Source organism: Ursus maritimus, unplaced genomic scaffold (assembly GCF_017311325.1).
Source record: "Ursus maritimus isolate PB19 unplaced genomic scaffold, ASM1731132v1 scaffold_4, whole genome shotgun sequence".
In the NCBI taxonomy this organism is placed as follows: Eukaryota; Metazoa; Chordata; class Mammalia; order Carnivora; family Ursidae; genus Ursus; species Ursus maritimus.
This window is the reverse complement of record NW_024426552.1, coordinates 83386074-83405972: the sequence shown is the minus strand read 5'-3', so window position 1 is coordinate 83405972 and position 19899 is coordinate 83386074. Positions and strand designations below refer to the sequence as shown.

Here is a 19899-nt window from a genome sequence, read left to right as displayed (position 1 = left end):
TGATTTTTCTTTAATCCTGTGTGGGCAGTGGTTTTAGTTCCTAGCTCAAATGCCACAGCCTCCTGCCGTTCTTACCGAGTTTCTATAGATTTTGTTAAATATAAGTCCTTTCATCTGTCTCCAGAGACTTTTGACTGATTGTGCTAATTTTGACCAGTTTAATAGATGTCTCTCTGGGATAAGGTTTCCCCAACTTGCTGTCACCATCATTTTGGAAGTCCTGCCTGTTGTCATTAGTCTTTAAGCTAGTTATTTGACACCAGTTTTCATCCCTGGGTTAACGTTAACACATTTTAAGCCAGAATCACATGTTTAAAGAATGTTAAATACACATATCTAAGAATGCTTTAATAAAACTTTCCCTTTACAATAAACATTATTTTAGGAGGCTTGATGCTTTCTTTTCCTTAATGCTTTAAACTAGATTTGCTAATGGTCGTTCTACTGGGCTTATTTTGGACAGTGGAGCCACTCATACCACTGCAATTCCAGTTCACGATGGCTATGTCCTTCAGCAAGGTAAATGGATTTAACGAGGGTACGCTGAGATGATGTTCGCTGACATGAAGATGTAGATAACAGAGCGGTGAATTGGACCATCACATATCAGCTTCCAAATAATGTCTCTTTGTTAAGAGTTTTTTTAAAAATCCTTATAATGTATATTTAAAACTGATGCATGGCTTCATTCATGCTTAGAGGGATAACTCAGTTAATTCTACTTGAAAAAATTATTCATATATATATATACACAGAAGAATTTGTCTTAAGGAGCTTGGATTTAATGCTGTCTTAGCCTTGTTTAATCTGTTTTCATAGGCATTGTGAAATCCCCTCTTGCTGGAGACTTCATTACTATGCAATGCAGAGAACTCTTCCAAGAAATGAATATAGAACTGATTCCTCCATATATGATTGCATCAAAAGTAAGTGATGCTCGAATTTTCTCTTTGGAATTTTTCTCCAACTCCCCACCCCCATGTTGTGAACTCTGTTAACCTATCACATGCTTTTGGTACTCAGGAAGCTGTTCGTGAAGGATCTCCAGCGAACTGGAAAAGAAAAGAGAAGTTGCCACAGGTTACAAGGTCTTGGCACAATTACATGTGTAATGTAAGTACCCTTATTCTCTTTATGAAACTTTTTTTTTAAGATTTTATCTATTTATTTGAGAGAGAGAGACAGATAGTGACAGAGATAACGAGAGAGAGCACAAGCAAGTGGGGAGGAGAGGGAGAAGCAGGCTCCCACTGAGCAGGGACGGAGCCTGACGTGGGGCTCTATCCCAGGACCCTGGGATAATGACCTGAGCTGGAGGCAGACACTTAACCGAGTGAGCCACCCAGGCACCCCATCTTTATGAAACTATTATAGGCTCTAAGTTTTTTAATAGAATGTGAGCAGTTTATATTTTTTTTCAAGATTTTATTTGTTTGAGAGAGAGAGACAGCATGAGTGGGGGGAGGGGCAGAGGGAGAGGCAGAAGGAGAAGCAGCCTCCCCTGCTGAGTGCAGGGCCCAATTCGGGGCTCACTTCCAGGACTCTGAGATCATGACGTGAGCTGAAGTTGGTCGCTTAACTGACTGAGCCACCCAGGCACCCTGCGTACTTTATAGTTTTAATGGTATTCTAGAAACAAAAATAGTAGTTTATTTTGAGAGGGAAGGGGTGCTTTTCATATTTGTCAAACAAATTATCGCAACAAACTACTATATTCATTTGGATTACAATGATAAGACCTGGAAGGAACTTTGGTTCTGGAGTAAAAACAAACATGCTATTCTGTACGTTTTTTGTCTAAGATAATGGTTTTAGTCTGTAGAGACCTGCTAGTATGGCTCAGTTATGTTCTCTCTCTCTCTTTTTTTTTTTTTTTTTAAGATATTATTTATTTGCCAGAGAGAGAGAGTACAAGCAGGGGGAGCAGCAGGCAGATGGAGAAGCAGGCTCCCCATTGAGCGAGGAGCCCGATGCAGGACTTGATCCCAGGATCCATGAGCCGAAGGCAGATGCTTAACTGATTGAGCCACCCAGGCGTCCCTATCTTCTCTTTTTTAACATCAGTCAGCCATATTTAAAAAAAAGTGTCATTATTCCTAGTAAGGAGCCAGTAAGATTCTCTTTACTATAAAAATCCATCTCTGAACATCTAACTTAAAGGAAGATAGGTTAGTAAAACCTCTTACACCACAGACATATGTTCATTTCTAACAGTAAAAGGATATGAAAGTCATAATTTACTATGTCAGGGATGTATCCTCTCTGATACTTTTTTTGCATCTAAAGATAAAGATTTTTTGTGAGTGTTCAGTAGAAGGAAAAATTGTGAAGATGATTAACAGTTTTGCCTAGATATTAGATTTTTCCTTAGCAGCCCAGAGATTGTCTGTATTTCGTAGCAAAATTTTAAATTATTTTATACTACGTGCAGTCATTAAAAATTACATAAGATGCCATGTATGTGCGATGTATACATATTCAGATAATGACATCTGGCTTCTAAGTCTAGGATTATTTTTAAGGAAAAAACAGTGTTCTGAAACCAGTTTTGTTATGCAGGACAGGTACAGAGGTTCCCGATTGTTTTGATTTCATCATTGTTCTGTAATTATTGTTAACTTAAATGTGGTATAATATAGTTTCTAATGCAAATGTTTAGAATTGGGTTTCTTGATACTCTGAATACTTGCTGGATGGACTTATATCCTTGAAATGACTTTGCCATCCAGGAACATGGTCCAGTTTCATTAAGAAAAGTATTTTAAATATAATATTACAAAAGTATAGATTGCAACAAATCTCCATGACCTTGTTTCTTAAAAACTTTTTTTTTTTTTTTTAAATCCATAGTGTGTTATCCAGGACTTTCAAGCTTCAGTACTTCAAGTATCGGATTCAACTTATGATGAACAGTATGTTTTCTTATCTACAAGATTTATAATAGCTCATTAAAACCTTCATACTAATCTTCTAAACACTGAATACGTCATAAATGAAGAAAGAAATTGATTTGTTTAAAGAATTGCAAAATATACTTAACTGGTCTAAGGGTAAAAAGTTATGGTAAGAAACACTGACTAACATTATAAAAGAAAGATATTCTCACTCTGTTTTCTTACAAGTTGATGATCTCTTAGTTTATCATTTTGAGCAGGATTTTTGTCTTTTGTTGAATGTTGTTTGATCTGGTTTCAGAGTAGCTGCACAGATGCCAACTGTTCATTACGAATTCCCCAATGGGTACAACTGCGACTTCGGAGCAGAGCGGTTAAAGATTCCTGAAGGATTATTTGACCCTTCCAATGTAAAGGTCTGAAAGCTTGTCTCATAATTAGCTTGGCTTCTCCCATATATGTGAAGATCTTGTGTAATTATCAATCCTAAATAAGACTGACTAGATATTTTTGGGTGTGTTGAAGTTCTTCTGTTGACTGCTCATTTTTATTTTGTTGTAGGGGTTATCAGGAAATACAATGCTGGGAGTCAGTCACGTGGTCACGACAAGTGTTGGAATGTGCGATATTGATATCAGACCAGTAAGTGTCAGCCTCCTGTTTATAGTATAAAGGTATTTTTTAGGGTAAGGAAGTGCCCCCAGATCAGTATTTTAAGTTGTCAACTTTGGCCATTGACTTTAAAGTCCATTTTAGAATATGTAAAATCATGAAGTACTAGAAAAGGAAAAATGCAAAACTCTAGAGCTATGGTGTCCAGTGTGGAAGCTACCAGCCACGTGTGACAATTTAAATAAGTAGAGATTTAAAATCCCATTTTTCAGTTGCACTAGCCACATTGTAAGTACAGCTAACGGCTACTATTTGACAGTACAGATAGGAAACATTTCTGTCATCACTGAAAGTTCCTTGGACAGTGCTCTTCTAGAGATTTCCAAAAACGTGACAAACCAAAATATATATCATTGATGATTTTTTTTGTATAGTTTTTCTACTTTCATTGTTCAGGAAGGTATGGGTTTAAATAATGTAACTTTCACATGGAGTTTAGAGAATCAACCTTCATATTTTTTTGTGCTTTCCCAAGTTTTAAATACTAACTCCATATATACATACTAATTATTAGATTGATCATATCTTATTTAAACCCTAGATTCAAGGGCATCTGCATGGCTCAGTCAGTTAACCGTCTGCCTTCGGCTCAGTTCATAATCCCAGGGTCCTGGGATTTAGCCCTGGCTCGGGCTCCCTGGGAGTGGGGAGGCAGCCTCTCCCTCTGCCTCTCCCCCTGCTCGTGCTTGCTCCCTATTCTCTCTCTCTAATAAATAAAATTTTTAAAAATCTTAAAAAAATGAGGGGTGCCTGGGTGGCTCAGGTGGTTAAGTGTCTGCCTTCGGCTCAGGTCATGGTCCCAGGGTCCTGGGATCGAGCCCCGCATCGGGCTCCCTGCTCTTCTGGGAGCCTGCTTCTTCCTCTCCCATTCTCCCTGCTTGTGTTCCCTCTCTTGCTGGCTGTCTCTCTCTGTGTCACATAAATAAATAAAATCTTTAAAAAAAAAATCTTAAAAAATAATCGCTAGATCCAGTTTGTAGCCAACATACTGTCTTAAAAATTGAGTTAATTCATTTGCTTAGAGGCATAGTGCTGATAGCTAGGGATGTATAAAAAACATGTTCAAAAAAAGACTTTTGGGTGGCTATGAAAAATGTTCTTTATTTCGGCTAGCCACCTAGCAGGCATGGCTGCTTCTGGGACAATAGGGATGTAAGTATGGAGTTTTTTAGCACAAACTCAGGGCCACTTTAGGCGAAGGCAATTGAATTATACTTATTATAAGAGTGTGATAACTTTTTGTTTTTAGTGAGATTTCTCCCTTAACTAATAATGTTGATTGCAGAGGACATGCTTCTATATTCCATTTTCTTTTAAAAGTTATGTGATTTAGACATTTGGAGTAAATTTTTAAAATATGAACTTAGCCACTAAAAAAGCATACAGGCTGACATGTATGTTAACGAAATTCAAATAAAAACTTAAAAAAAAAAGGCAGGGTGACATTTAGCTTTCTGATACATACATGCAAATTATAGGTAAATATACTCCTTATAAGTGGAGAGTTGTTTGTATTTGGGAGAGGAATCAGCATGCCGATTTTGAAAAAGTTCCCCATGTGGTTCTGATACAAACCCCTGTAAGAGAAAGGTAGCAGTCATTTTGGCCAGGGATATTATGATTATGCATCGTCCGTCAGAGTCACTAAATAATCTTCATTGTCTTTTTTTAAATACTGTAACTTCTAGATGATCATTCCAAGATGAAGGTATAAAATAAACCTCTAACTAAATATTGGCAGCTATCTGCCAAAAAAATTATGTTTGGGTTTTAGTTTTAGAATAATTGTTTTAAGTTAGTGGTTCTTAAACTTTAATGCACATTAAATCATCTGGAGGTTTTTTCTTTTTTTTTTTTTTAAGAGAGGGAGCATGCAAGTGGGGGAAGGGGCAGAGGGAGGGAATCTTCAAGCAGACTCTGCACTGAGTTCCGAACCCCCAATGCAGGGCTTGAGCCCATGAGCCATGAGGTCATGACGGGAGCCAAAACCAAGAGTTGGATGCTCAACCGACTGAGCCATCCAGGCGCCCCAGAATCATCTGGAGTTTTAAACAAACTAACAAAACCTTTGCCTGGGCCCCATCCCCAGATTTTTATTTAATTGCCTCCAGCATTGATGTTTTATAAATTCCCTAAATGAATTGAATGTGCATCGAGGATTGAGAACCACTGGATTAAGATACTAGGCCTATACAGAAGTAAAAAAATTAAGAAAGGGAAAATGGTAGAGGATGACATAGTTTTAGTTGTAGTTGTATTTAAAACTGTTGGAAACAGGGGCACCTGGGTGGCTCAGTTGGTTAAGCATCTGCCTTTGGCTTGGGTCATGCTCCCAGGGTCCTGGGATCAAGCCCCACATTGGGCTCCCTGCTCAGGAGGGGTCTTTGTCTCCCTCTCCCTCTGTGTTCTCTCTCTCTCAAGTAAATAAATAAAATCTTTAAAAAAACCCAAAAAAACAGAAACACTTGGAACTAATTTATTTTTTTTTTTATCCTAGGGTCTCTATGGAAGTGTTATAGTGGCAGGAGGAAACACGCTAATACAGAGCTTTACTGACAGGTTGAATAGAGAGCTCTCTCAGAAAACTCCCCCAGTAAGTTTTGTTTGTTCTTTAGTGGTATTCTTCAGTCATGTGTCCTCATCGCTGGTGTAATCTTACAGATAAGGTTTTTCAGTAGTAGATTGATATTTTGTGTGTGCCTAATACAGTATTACCTAAAAAAGGTTAATAGCCCTAGTCAAATAAATTTTCATAGATGACATCTTTTCATAGATGACTCTTGTACTGTTTGTATCTTTTATTCATTGATTTCATATTTAAGTACCTATAGTCTGCTAGGCACTAGGGATATAAACTATAGTCCCTGCCCACTAAGGGCTCAGTTGGCTAGGAGGAACAGACATGCATAAAGACTGTAACATGCTAAGTGGTTTTAGTAGGTCATGAACCAGGCACTAGGGAACACTGTAGAGCAAGCACTTAACTCCCTCATGAAGAAACTGTCTGAGTGAATAGGAGTTCAACTGGTTGGTAATTTATGAAAGGACATCTAGTTGGAGGAATGCCATGTGCAGACTATGAAGGAAGATGGCGTATTCCGGTATTTCAACGTAGTTGGCTTAGTCTGTGCAGAAGTGGGAAGAGTGATACAGCTGGGAAGTGGATGGTGTATTAATTTCCTAAGGCAGCCATAACAAAGTACCACAAACTAAACTGGGTAGCTTAACACAACAGGAATTTATTCTCTGTTCTCCAAGCTAAAAGTCTGAAATCAACATGTCAGCAGGCCCTGCTTTCTCTAAGATAGAGATGAGAATTCTTTTCCCTCTTCTTAGCATCAGACCACTTGCCAGGAATCCTTTGGTGATTACTGGTTGCAGCTCCAACACTTCAGTCTGTCTCCATTGTCATAGGGCAGTCCTCTCTCGTGTTCTATTCTCTTCATTAGAAAAATTCCTGTCCTATTGGATTAAGGGCCCACTCTGCTCCAGTATGACCTTATCTTAATTTGTATCCTAATTACGTTTGCAAAGAACCTATTTCTAAATTAAGTAACATTTACAGGTACCAGGGATTAGAACTTCAACATATCTCTTTGGGGGCCACAATTCCACCCACACAGATAGGTACCAGGTCATGTTACTATAGTGAGCTCTGGGATAAAATTTGGCAGAGGACTGCAGAGCTCCTGTGTTTGTTTTAAAAAGATCACTGGGCGCATTGTGAGAACTTTAAAAAGGATTTTAAAAGGATTAGAAGAACGTGGTTTGGGGAGAAGTTCTGGTACACATTGATAACAGAGTAGTAGTCATAATCTTTAGATTTTAAAACTTCTATCAAGTAGTTTTTTGTATGTTACTCTGTACTAGTTATTACATTAAAAGAAACTTATTAAGGGTTACATGGGCCCTAATTTTATCTATAGAATTTATATATTTGGTAGTCTTTTTTGTTTCTCATATAAAGGAAAATTTTATGTATGACACATTTTAATCATTGTTATTTAAGTTGTTATATTGTTATTTAAATATTGAGATAGGCACAGGATTGACACCTGACTTGTATTTACTACATTCTTGGAGATACAGTCATATCTGGAAAAGATCTTACTTACAGTACTAATCATTAGATTTGATAGGAAGTCCCAGAATAATGAGTATGGACCTGGGCTGTCCAAGGTCTGGTCAAGAGCAGTTCGGTATTATCCTTGTCATTTAGGAGGCAATTAAAAAATCAATGCAGTAACAGGAACAAAAAGTACATTGCAATAGGTATCAACCAGTTCCTCACCTACAAGGTGTTCATCCCCCCTGCTCCCAGCACCCCCTCCCTCCCGTAGCACATATTCTACCCCCAAAACATACACATTTATTCACTGTGAAAAAGACTCAAACTGTGTGTTCATACAAAATAATAGGGAAGTATCAACAATTTGAGAACTATCCCCAGAAACAAAGTCCTTCGTAGGGGGAAAATCTCTTGATACAGGGAGACAGGGACAATACTGAGCCATAAACTCTGTTTGTGAAGAGAGTTCAAAATATAAACACTAATTTGGGAGGACATCAGTATAAATAAAAAAATTTAACCTGAAGTTTGATGTCTGCATTTTGATTTGGAAGTGGAGGGGGGTGGGGTGACCATAGGCAGGAAGGATTAGGACAGTGTGAAGGCCTAAAAAAAGTAGTAGTGAGCAAGTTGAGGATTATAGAAAGGGTGGCAGGTTGGGGTAATAATTAGATCTGGTGTTGGAAGAAATGAAATAATATATGAAGTACTTAGCATAGTACCTGATTTTTAGGTAAGTATTCAGGATGTTTGCTATTCTAGGATATAAATTGTGAATGCCATACATTTAGTATGCAGCTTCCTAAGGATTATATAATTTATTATTATACATTAAAAGCCACAAAGTAGTTTAGTCAAAGTACTTTGTACAGTAATTCAACCCATGCCTATTATTAGCCTAACTGCTGCAAAATAATCATGTATAATTGGTGTTTGAAACAGTCATTAGGCAGTCATCAAAACCGAATTTTCTGAGTTGAGTCATCTGTTTTGATTGTACTAATACTTATTTTTCCCTCTCTATTTTAGAGTATGCGGTTGAAATTGATTGCAAATAATACAACAGTAGAACGGAGGTTTAGTTCATGGATTGGTGGCTCAATTCTAGCATCTTTGGTTAGTAAACTACTTTGAAAAATAGAGTCTTATTGAATGATTTAAGTGTACCAGTAAATATAGTAAATTTAGTAAAAAGACATTTAATTCCAGTGCATCATTTATCTTTGTAGTTTAGAACTATCAAATGAGTAGAGGACCTAATACCAGTTTCACATGTGCTAATTTAACAAAATGCTTCAGTGCCTTATCAGTGGCTATTTGTCAGCCTAATTTCAATTTCCCTTCTCAAACAGAGGTGGGAATTTACTGATTTATGCCTCTTCTCATACTCCCATTGACACTGGTCAGGACTTCTCTGTAGCACACTTAAAATTAAATCATTCCTTCTCAGGTCCTGGTTGCTCCCTGGCCTCTTGGTGAGGTGGAGGAAATCAGGAGTTGGCTTTTGGGGCAAATGGTGAAGTCATGGTGCTGGGTTTTGCATGTTGCTTGGACAGGTGCTTGCTCTCAATCAGGAGAAAAAGTCCTTGTACTTACCTGCAACCCTAGACTCGGGAGAATTCCCTCTTCACCCCAGAGCACCGAAGTAAATGTCGTGAAGTACTTATACTGAACATTTTTAAGCTAGTAAATGTGTATTTATGTATTTGTTCTATTTGTAGTCTTTTAATAGATCTTAGATCAAAATGGAATACCATGCATGAATCCACTTGGATAGAGTCCATCTTAGGGAATGAATTTGTCCTACTTATATGTTTTATTACTCATGTAGCCTTGGCTCCTTCTTCCTTGGGTCATTTTCCTCCTTTCCACCTTCTGCGGTGCCTATGTACTATTGTGCGTGTACTTGCAGAACTTTATCCTAGTCCTGATGGATGAGCACGTTGGAGATCTAAATGCTGCCGTTAGTCAAGTGCTAGGATAGCTCTTCAGTTCTGTACTGGGATCAAGCCTTCCAACGACAGTTTCTTTTGTTGTTGTAAGTTGGCAGCAAGCCATCATAGCTAAACCCCCCATCTTCCTGTCACAGCCATTTTCTAAAGCCTCATGACAGTGTGAATAGGAAGACTTAATATTCTTTCTAAATAGTGTCTTTGAGTGTTGTGGAGGAGGGCAAAAACAGGGGAGTAATGGAGGACTATTTGGGGGGAGGGGCTTAAGGGAAAGATTGGGAGTTGTGAAAAGATATTTAAGAATTATTTCCTGGGGGCACCTGGGTGGTGCAGTCGTGAAGCGTCTGCCTTCGGCTCAGGGCGTGATCCCGGCGTTCCAGGATCGAGCCCCACATCAGGCTCCTCCACTGGGAGCCTGCTTCTTCCTCTCCCACTCCCCTTGCTTGTGTTCCCTCTCTCGCTGGCTGTCTCTGTCTAACAAATCAATCAATCAATCAATCTTAAAAAAAATTATTTCCTAATAAAAAGGCATAATATATAACTTTTCTTTCCATTTTACAGGGTACCTTTCAACAGATGTGGATTTCCAAACAAGAATATGAAGAAGGAGGGAAACAGTGTGTAGAAAGGAAATGCCCTTGAAAAGAGTTCCCAGAGCTCTACCTTCCTGTGTCACCTTAAGTTTCATAGCTTTAGTATACTCAGGAAAAGAATGACCATCTTTTGTAGAATGTTTATACATTTTTGCATATTTCAATTTCCACTTAAATTTTTTAAGGCTTTAACTGGCTCTATAAATTAAGATAAGTTTGTGCTTTCCTTGAAATGCACTTATTCTTATTACAAGCATTTTATAATTTTGTATAAATGTCTATTTTCTCTAAATATTTTGCTTTCAGTAAAATGCTTTCCAACTCTGTTTAGTATGTTAATTACCAGTGATTAGAATTGGTTTTTATTGACTAGTAAAACTTATTGCCTATGCTTTTTATCTTAGGCTTACAAAATTAAATAAAATTATTAGCCATTCCAGAAATACCTTTTTGGATTATTGTTGTGTTATGACTTAACTACTTTAAGGACTAAATGTATTTATCATGATTTTGAGTGAAAGAACTGTTTATTAATAGTAATATCCACACCCCCTTCACATGCTATTAACATAACAGTAAAAATATTACCTGAATTCCAAAACGACCTTACTGCCTTTGCTATAGCAGTTGGCATCACTTTCCCACCCTGAGGTACAAGTGATGTTAATTAAAGTCTGCTTAGATGTCAGCATTTATAAAGTGGGTGTCTGAACTTTATACTTGATTTTTAAAAAATTCTGGCAGAAGCATGATCACTTCGAGTTAGCATGCCATATTAACCCTTAAAAGAGTTGACAGTCATCTGACTAAAAACACAAATTTTTAATAAAATTACTTAATACTTATGTACTTTTGTATATAGACGGTTATCCAAGGAAAACAAAATGGCAACTTAAGAATTCAGACATTTTAGACAAGACTTGACTTCTGGGCTTCAGAAAGATGTGGAAACTTTTTCTGAAGAAATTTTTCTTTCTTTTTCTCTAAACTTTTCTTTCTTGCTTCAATGCGGGCTTGTTTCTCAAGTCTCAATCTAGAATAATAAAAGCATAACAGCAATTTATACAAAACTATTCCCGTTATTCAATACTATCAAAGTACGTCTAAATCAATTACTTAAAAGCCTCAGTCACACCAGCCTCCATCTTACGTGTGTCATGCAGACTATTAAACTTGAATAATCACTGTAAACCAACACAAGTCAATGGATTTTTCTGTATCTTGAGATATATCCTGAGACTTTTAAGAATTCCCGAATTCCAAATAGCACTCAGTCTACCATATCATTTTCCCTCCAACAGAGAGAATAAAACTATACTAAGAGATGACGCTTACATGTAGTTAGACTCGCCACTCTCTATGTGAGTTCACTTCTACCCACCAGCATCCTGGAGCAGGAAGCGTTTGTGCCTCAGCTAAATTATTTTGACCTCTAGGGTCACTTTAGTTGATATTTTCCAGGATATTTTATTGATCACTAGGCATAAGTTTATATAAAATATAACAAGAATTAAGAGATACGTAGTGAATAATTTAATATGCCAGTGCTGTGGGAGAGGTCATAGAAATTTGAGATAAGAATCTGGGTGAAGACCAAAATAGGCGTAGATGTTTAAAAATATGATATAAGGTATTCCGTAAATTAAGTATAAAGACTAAGCAAAGCTGAAATCAGATGACCCATTTTATTCATCCTCTTTGCTCCAATTAAATTTTGACCATTAAAAAAATTAATAAACCCATATGAAAGAATAAAGGTTATTCTTAAGAATAGTCAGAAGATTATGCTTTATGCTCTGAAGGGAAGGCTAAAAAAGGTAGTTTCAAAAATAGAATAAATCTAACATGTATAAGGCCTGTAAGAGTGACACTGGATTCATAAATTCTCATTATTTTAAAAGTCAATTATAGCTTCACCGTATATGACTAAGGGACAAAAGAACCAAATGGCACATTAGGCTTGGAGAAATTGTGGAGGAAAAAAAAACAGTACAGTTGAATTTCTTCAGTTGCTTAGAATCTGAACTGGGCCTTAAAATGTGAATGATGGAGGGATTTTAGACCTGTAGATAAAGGAGCAACAAAAGGAAAATGAACAGACTGTTCAGGAAATAAGGACAGGAAGGTCTTTCATGAAGGATATGTGGCTAATAGTTGTGGAAAACACTAGGGTGTTCCACTAGGGTGGAAGGAGTGGGGATCTGTTCTGCAGACGAAGCCACAGATTTTTGAACAGCACTAATGTGGTAAGAAGGTCTGAGGAAAATCAGCCAGGAAGCAATATTGGAACGGACTGGAGTGAGGAAGATGTTCAGTAATTCATTTTGATGAAGAGGGAACGCACAGGGCAGAGATGAGCACAGAGGACAGATCCTGGAGACCTTCTGCAGGAAGGGTTACATCAAGGACTGATGGCATCTAGAGCACTGATGATGAGGAGGACCAATGCTGCTTAATGCCCATGTAGAATGGACGTACTACATAAAAGGGTTCCGGACCTAATTCTGGTGGTGGTCCCCCTACCCCTGCCCTCCTACCAAGCAATTCTCAGACACTAGCAGAATGTCTGAGACTTCAACTTAATTCTGACACTGTCTCCATTGAAACTGTCAGAGGTCCTTGCCTGTGCTCAGCAACCCGCTACAGACTGGAAGTTCCCACAGTTTCCTCCTTGAACTTCAGATGCCAGTTCCAAGTCCAGGTTACGATCTATACTTCTGCCAGGCTGGCTATAAATCAGAGGTTCCAGGGGCGCCTCGGTGGCACAGCAGTTAAGCGTCTGCCTTCGGCTCGGCGTGATCCCAGCGTTACGGGATCGATCCCCACATCAGGCTCCTCTGCTATGAGCCTGCTTCTTCCTCTCCCACTCCCCCTGCTTGTGTTCCCTCTCTCGCTGGCTGTCTCTATCTGTGTCGAATAAATAAATAAAATCTTTAAAAAATAAATAAATCAGAGGTTCCAAAGACCCCTCCTTAGGTACGATTCATTTGCTGGAGTCGCTCACAGAATTCAGGAAATCCCTTTACTCACTATATTACTGACTTATTATAAAAGGATATGAACTCAGAGCAATCTGAAAAGGTGCACAGGGCAGAGACTGGGGCGTCCCACTCTCCTCCAGTCTCCAGGTGCTGCACACCAACAGGGAAGCTCCCCGAACCCGAACCCTGCCCTCTTGGGTTTTTATGGAGGATTCATTACCTAGGCATGGCTGATTAATCACTGGCCACCGGCACCTGATTCACCTCCAGCCCCTTTCCCGTCTCCAGAAATCAGGGAGTGGAACTGCAAGTTTCAACCACCTATGCAGAGTTGGTTCTTCTAGAAACTAGGCCCCATCATTAGGTGCTCTCCAAAAGTTACACCATTAACAAAACAAAAGATGCGCCCCCTCGCCCTAGCCCCTTTTCATGCAATAACATGAGCTCATATGTTACGCAACTGAAGTATTTGGACCTTCCTTTTCACATTACAGAGGGATTTAATCATGTACTTACATACAGACTGATGAATAGAAAGGCAATACAAATTTTTCAGAGGATATACACTAGAAGCTATTTCAGGATAGTGAGATTATGGAAGACTTGAATTTCATCTTTTCTACCTGATTCTTGTATTTTTTTCCACAATGTACATGCATGACTTATGTAAAAGCTTAACCTGTGTCATCTAACGTAAAGATAAGTCTTGTTATCAAGGGTATTTGTGCTCACCTGACAAAACGTTCCACATAGGGCATCGCAAAGAATCGCTTCCTATTGTACCTTTTATTTAGGTACCAAGGTATAGGCCACTGCTTGAATTTGTGCCTGCCAAGAAAACAAAAAGATACTGCCTTAATAGAAAATATTTAATATATTTTTCACTTTTTACAGAGTTTTAGCCATCTTCGAGCTAAATATATTTTCAATAAAATGAGATGTAACTGGCTTTTTTTTTTGTAACTGGCTTTTATTTTTATTTTTTTTAAAAGATTTTTATTTATTTATTTGACAGAGATAGAGACAGGCAGCGAGAGAGGGAACACAAGCAGGGGGAGTGGGAGAGGAAGAAGCAGGCTCATAGCAGAAGAGCCTGATGTGGGGCTCGATCCCATAACACCAGGATCACGCCCTGAGCCGAAGGCAGACGCTTAACCGCTGTGCCACCCAGGCGCCCCTGTAACTGGCTTTTAAAAGATTTTACAGGGGCATGTGGGTGGCTCAGTTGGTTAAAGGTCTGACTCTTTATTTCGCCCCAGGTCATGATCTGAGTGTCGTGAGATCAAGCCCTGCATCGTGCTCTGCGCTGAGCACAGGGCCTGCTTAGGATTCTCTTTCCTTCTGCCCCACCCCCTGCAAGAATATTAATATAATTAATATAATATAATATGCCACATGTTCTTTTTGACAGAAAAAAAACCTTAGATGAAATGTTTTTAAGAAGGAGCTCTGCATTTAAAAGGCTATCGTAAATATTTTAACACGCAATAGCAAATGAGGAAAAAGGCACTGGAATTACAATGTTTGAGTTAATAGGCTACATTGGAAAGATGATATAATTGCGTTGTTCACTACTTTGTTTAGCCCTGGAAAAGTTAAAAAGCAAAATTTTAAAAATCTGGAAGAGAACAGTACTCACCCGGATTCTAATATTGACACAGATTCTATTCTTTATCTCACCCTTTCCTAATTGACCTCAACTGGATTAATCCAAATAAAAATTAGTAAAAAATAACATGAAGTTTCTAGTTAGATGTTCTGGAAATTAATTTCTCTCTTTCCTGTATTGGATTACACAGTTACAGACATACAGCTACTCCCCTACAGTTGGCTCCAAGCAGCCCCATTACTGCAAACTCCATTAAAAGAGCCTATCTAATGAGTAAGCACTATTATGTGGTTTAATTTCAAGAGTACAGAAAAGGTCTCCAATCACCCACAATGCCTTCCTCATTTTGTTGACTGATGTTTAAAATTCTACTAAGTATGCTCCCTTTCAGCAGCTCAATCCAAATGTCAATAAAGCCCTGGAAGAGACAGACTACACTGGGTCTTCTCAATTATTTACACCTCAGTTTGAATGTTTATTATCAGATCCTTTCCCAAGGTCTGACAGAACTGCAAGAACTAGAGGGACAAAAAGTGGAATGATGTAATGAAAATAAACAGTTTCATAATTTGGACTAGGGCTTATCCTGATGGCAGTGGGAGCAAACATTGAAACGGGTTTATGTGGCCTTATTCCTTGAGAACTTTTTTTTTTTTTGAGAATTTTTTAAATCTAAGGGGTGCCTAGGTGGTGGCTCAGCCGTTAAGCGTCTGCCTTCGGCTCAGGTGATGATCCCAGGGTCCTGGGACTGAGCCCTGCATCGGGCTCCCTGCTTGGCGGGAAGCCTGCTTCTCCCTCTCACACTCCCCTTGCTTGTGTTCCCTCTCTTGTCAATATATTATGTCTCTCTCTGTCAAATAAATAAATAAAATCTTAAAAAAAAAAAAAAAAAAGAATTTTTTAAATCTCAGGTTCTTAATGAGCAGGTATGTGTCCTAAAATTAGCTTCATGGTATTTCTAATCCTTTGAAATTATACGTGCACATGTACATTTTTCTAGGGAAAGGATCTATGACTTTAATCAAATTCTCAAAAAGTCGTATGACTGACATAGGATTAGGAACTACTGTTATAAAGACCCTACAAATAATTGAATCATGAGAATGGGGTGCCTGAACTACCATATAATGCTACTTTCATTCATATCTTGGGGAGCTAAAGGGGCCTGGGGACCTCTGTTTACATTAGATACATCTATCATATATTTCATATGGTGAGGTTTTTGTAAAAGATACTGGACAGGAGAAAAAGGCATGAGACTACCACGCTCATCTTAGAAAAATCACAGTGGAAACTATGTACCAGATGATTCTTCCAAAGATGTCTCTTCTCCAAGCACCAGGTCTAGCTTTTTCTTGACCAGTTTGAAGAAGTCTTAAAGCATCTTCTCTTTCCTGGACAACCTTATCTAATGCATCCATGGAATCTATTACCTGGTAAGAGAATAAGAAGATACAATTTCAACAATCACCTACAACAAATACCAAAAAAAAAAAAAAAGAGAGAGAGAGAGAGAACATATAAAGACAATGGTACAGAAAACCTTAATGAATATTTCTGTCAAAGAACCATTCTGTCAAATATTTCCTAAAAATCTTTTTGGCACACGTATGCATATATGGGTGTTTATAATACCACTTTTTGTAAAAAACCACAAAACGCCCCAGAAGTTAAGTTTCATTTAAATGAAAATCTACTTAGATTTCCATATATATGTACTCGTTTTGTTTGGTGTGGGTTACACGTGCAGAGATTCCTTATGGAGGCCCCAACTGACTCCTGTTATTTCAAAACTCGATGAACTAGTAAGTGATAACAGTTTGCTACTTTTTAATATTAAAACCCATGTTTTGGCCTTAACTAATCAGTGTGCCCAAACACACAGACACTGATGTTTTGACCTAACTGGCAGCTGCTACCATTACAGAGAATGGAATATCAGTCTACCCTGATCCTAATCTCCAAAGATCCATCCAGATGCAAGAAGATCCTATTAGGACCTCTATTTATTCTAATCTCTTTCTTTTAACATTTCTATTGAGTTTTATAATGCATATAATAATATATTGGTAAGGCAATATTTTTTTTATAAATATTCACATTTGGGGGCTATAATGACAGATGAGCTAAATGTTTTCATAGTTCTAAATACCGAGAGGCATTTTTAGCTGGCTATATATATTATCTGTGAGCATCATAACAAATAGAAATATTGCATATACACATTTGTTTCTTAAAAGAGCTCTCAAAAATGGGGGGTAAGGGGGAGGCATAGAGAGATTAGATTATAATCTTCCAAAGACACCTGAGTGGCTCAGTCGATTAAGCGTCTGACTCTTGATTTCGGCTCAGGTCATGATCTCGGGGTCATGAGATCGAGCCCCACATTGGGCTCCATACTGGGTGTGGAGCCTACTTAAGATTCTCTCTCCCTCTCCCCCTCTGCCACCCACCTCACATTCACACCCCCCAAAAAAAGATAGTCCTCCAGGTAGCTGCGGGACCCAAAAGAGATATGAAAGCCACAAATTTAGATAGACTACCTCATAACCCGTACACTCAGCTCACACTCAGTGCTTCTGTTCTCCCTTCTTCAATCAAAGCCACACTGAGCAGCTGAATCCACATGTACTTCTTCTTAATTATATGAATTTCTACAAAATCTTTGAGAAATAAAAGATGGGTGAGAATGGTGAATCCTATTTTGAAGACAGACAAACTTAGAAGCGTGAAGACACCAGACTGGGTGGGGCCCACTACGAAGCTGTGTAGCCCTTAGGAACTTAGTAGGCCTGGCTGTAAACTGGCTGCATTGGAGTTCTCCTGTGCAAGGTTACTTCTGGGGCTCCTAACTGAAATGTAATGTTAGCTCACCAAGACAGTAAACGGCTACCCAGTCCGCAGAGTTAACATCCGATTACTCATGTTCACGCCACCAGGTAAGAAGGAAAATCACCTTATTCAAAACAAGCCAACCTCAAAGAGCTTTCTTTCCTTTCTAGTTTAACTATTCCAGAGCCAAGAGTGTCCCTACACACTTCGAAATCTTCAGTTTATATCTTAAATTGGGAATCATTCTTTTTAAATATTTTTCTTGGTAAGTTCTTCTTAGTAGTGCCTCACAAAACACTGAGAAGACTCCATACATTTGAGGCTTAAAAAAAATTATTGCTTTCAGCTTATCTGGAGAAAACGTTCATTATTTTTGGATTCTACTTATTCAGAAAGTGGGATACATAGGACCTATGGGGATAAAGTTCACTTCTGAAATATATATTTTTTAAAACAGGGAGAAGGGGTAATCTATTACTGAAGTTTAAAAATCTTAGAACAAGCAAAAGCTTCTTCACCAAATAATGTCCTATTTATAACCAGCCAATGTACTTTTATTAAGAATCTCTAAAACAGGAACACCTGGATGGCTCGGTCAGTTAAGTGTGTGCTCTGGCTCAGGTCATGATCCCAGAGTCCTGGGATCGAGTCCCACATCAGGATCCTTGCTCAGCAGGGAGCCTGCTTCTCCCTCTGCCTGCCACTCCCCCTGCTTGTGCTTGCTCGCTCTCTGATAAATAAATAAATAAAATCTTAAAAAAAAAAAATCTCTAAAACATAACTTTCCTTAATAGCAGAATTAGCAAATATACCCGAAAATAAAATCTCAATACTTTACAAATGTTGTGTAGCAATGAGGACACCTACCACCCAGATCTTAGTTTCTAAATACATCACCCTCCACTAAAAGGAATGAGGGTATTCCTCTGTGAAAGGGCTGGGCAGGAAATGTACAAAGCGAACCCAAACAACTTGCTGTGCCTCATGAAAGAATGATGAGAACACAGGGCCAGCCTGAAGGAACCCACACTGGCCATTAAGTCTGGAATGATGGGATGAAAGAATTATAACTTACTGAATAAAACTGGAATCCAGGAGTCCACAGTGATAGGAAAGAAGGAAGAAACAGAAGAGAAAACCAGTCCTTACAGAAAAAAGCTAACCAATAAACGAAGAATGAATTGTGGGATGAGAAAACCACTTAGCAAACATCATAGCAATAACTGATCAACAGATGCATTGAAACTAGTCAGTGCAAGTTTGAGGAATTACAGGACATTTATATGATCTCAATACAAAGAAAAATTACTAACTATATGCACAGTGGAGAGACCTGGCAGATACCACACTAAAAAAATCATTAACGTCAATACCAGTAACAGAAAAAATCCCCATCCTGTGCCTAATATCATGCACTGTGAAGAAAACAGTATCACCTCCATGACGTTTCGGCCAATCATCATGACTATAAGGAGAAACATTGTACAAACCCAAACTGGCCTATGTTCTTCAAAAGAACCTCAATGTCCCGACACACAAAGAAAGACTGAGTATCCAGATCAAAGGAGACTAAAGAGAACAACTGAAAACAAATGATCCAGGATTTTCTTTCTGTGAAGGATGTTGTTAACTGATGAAAGGGATCTGCGGACTAGGTAACAGTACTGCCTCAGTGTTAATTTCCTGATTTTGGAAAGTGTACAATAGTTATATAAGGGAATATCCTTGTTGTTCGAGCAACATATACTTAATTATTTATGTATATAACTTACTCTTAAACTTCTGAAGAAAAAAATGTGTTATTTAGAGAAGGAGGCAGAGAAGGAGAAAGCAAATGTGGTAAAATACTCACTGGGGGAAACTGGGTGAAAGGTACCTCTGTACCATGCTCTTAACTTTTCTGTCAGTCTCATGTCAAAATAAAGTTTAAAAAACCAAATACGCTATAGAATTCTAACTAGGGTAAATAACTGCTGTTACTCCCTACCTCGTTAGACTCTGCGGGGATATCAGGTCCTCCCTCTTAGAGGCGGCGTGGCAGTGCCGGCCATTGAGTAGGGCGGGGAAAGGAACGCGAAGCACAGTGGAGGCCCAGGCCGGGCAAACTGCTGAGCTCTGTTCTCACTGGCTACTTACTTATTCTGGCACAGACACGTCAACAAACAGCTGACTCACAGGCAATCCAGGCAAAAAACCCTGAGAAATCTAACTAAATAAAACAAAAAACTTCGACATGGAAGAACTAGCTTAAATGTGTACAGCCACGAAAAAGAAAAGGCAGATCTACATATGCTGAT

General features: G+C 38.5%; 2 protein-coding genes across 10 annotated transcripts in view; one reads left to right on the top strand and one right to left on the bottom strand.

The window, feature by feature from the left end:
- Nucleotides 1-10619, top strand: part of ACTL6A (actin like 6A) — a 28916-nt gene extending 18297 nt beyond the window's left edge. For all 3 annotated transcript variants that reach the window (XM_040621567.1, XM_008705303.2, XM_008705302.2), the window contains exons 6-14: nucleotides 425-519; nucleotides 820-926; nucleotides 1024-1113; nucleotides 2851-2912; nucleotides 3196-3310; nucleotides 3456-3536; nucleotides 6064-6159; nucleotides 8665-8751; nucleotides 10149-10619. In XM_040621567.1, the coding sequence (XP_040477501.1) occupies nucleotides 425-519; nucleotides 820-926; nucleotides 1024-1113; nucleotides 2851-2912; nucleotides 3196-3310; nucleotides 3456-3536; nucleotides 6064-6159; nucleotides 8665-8751; nucleotides 10149-10229 (814 nt within the window). In that variant the 3' untranslated portion in view covers nucleotides 10230-10619. The remainder of the gene's footprint in view (nucleotides 1-424; nucleotides 520-819; nucleotides 927-1023; nucleotides 1114-2850; nucleotides 2913-3195; nucleotides 3311-3455; nucleotides 3537-6063; nucleotides 6160-8664; nucleotides 8752-10148) is intronic.
- A 364-nt stretch (nucleotides 10620-10983) lies between these two features.
- The window catches only part of MRPL47 (mitochondrial ribosomal protein L47), a 29050-nt gene continuing 20134 nt past the window's right edge, over nucleotides 10984-19899 (bottom strand). For all 7 annotated transcript variants that reach the window (XM_008705297.2, XM_008705298.2, XM_040621569.1 and 4 more), the window contains 3 exons: nucleotides 16073-16203; nucleotides 13894-13989; nucleotides 10984-11213 (listed from right to left, as the gene is read on the bottom strand). In XM_008705297.2, the coding sequence (XP_008703519.1) occupies nucleotides 11090-11213; nucleotides 13894-13989; nucleotides 16073-16203 (351 nt within the window). In that variant the 3' untranslated portion in view covers nucleotides 10984-11089. The remainder of the gene's footprint in view (nucleotides 11214-13893; nucleotides 13990-16072; nucleotides 16204-19899) is intronic.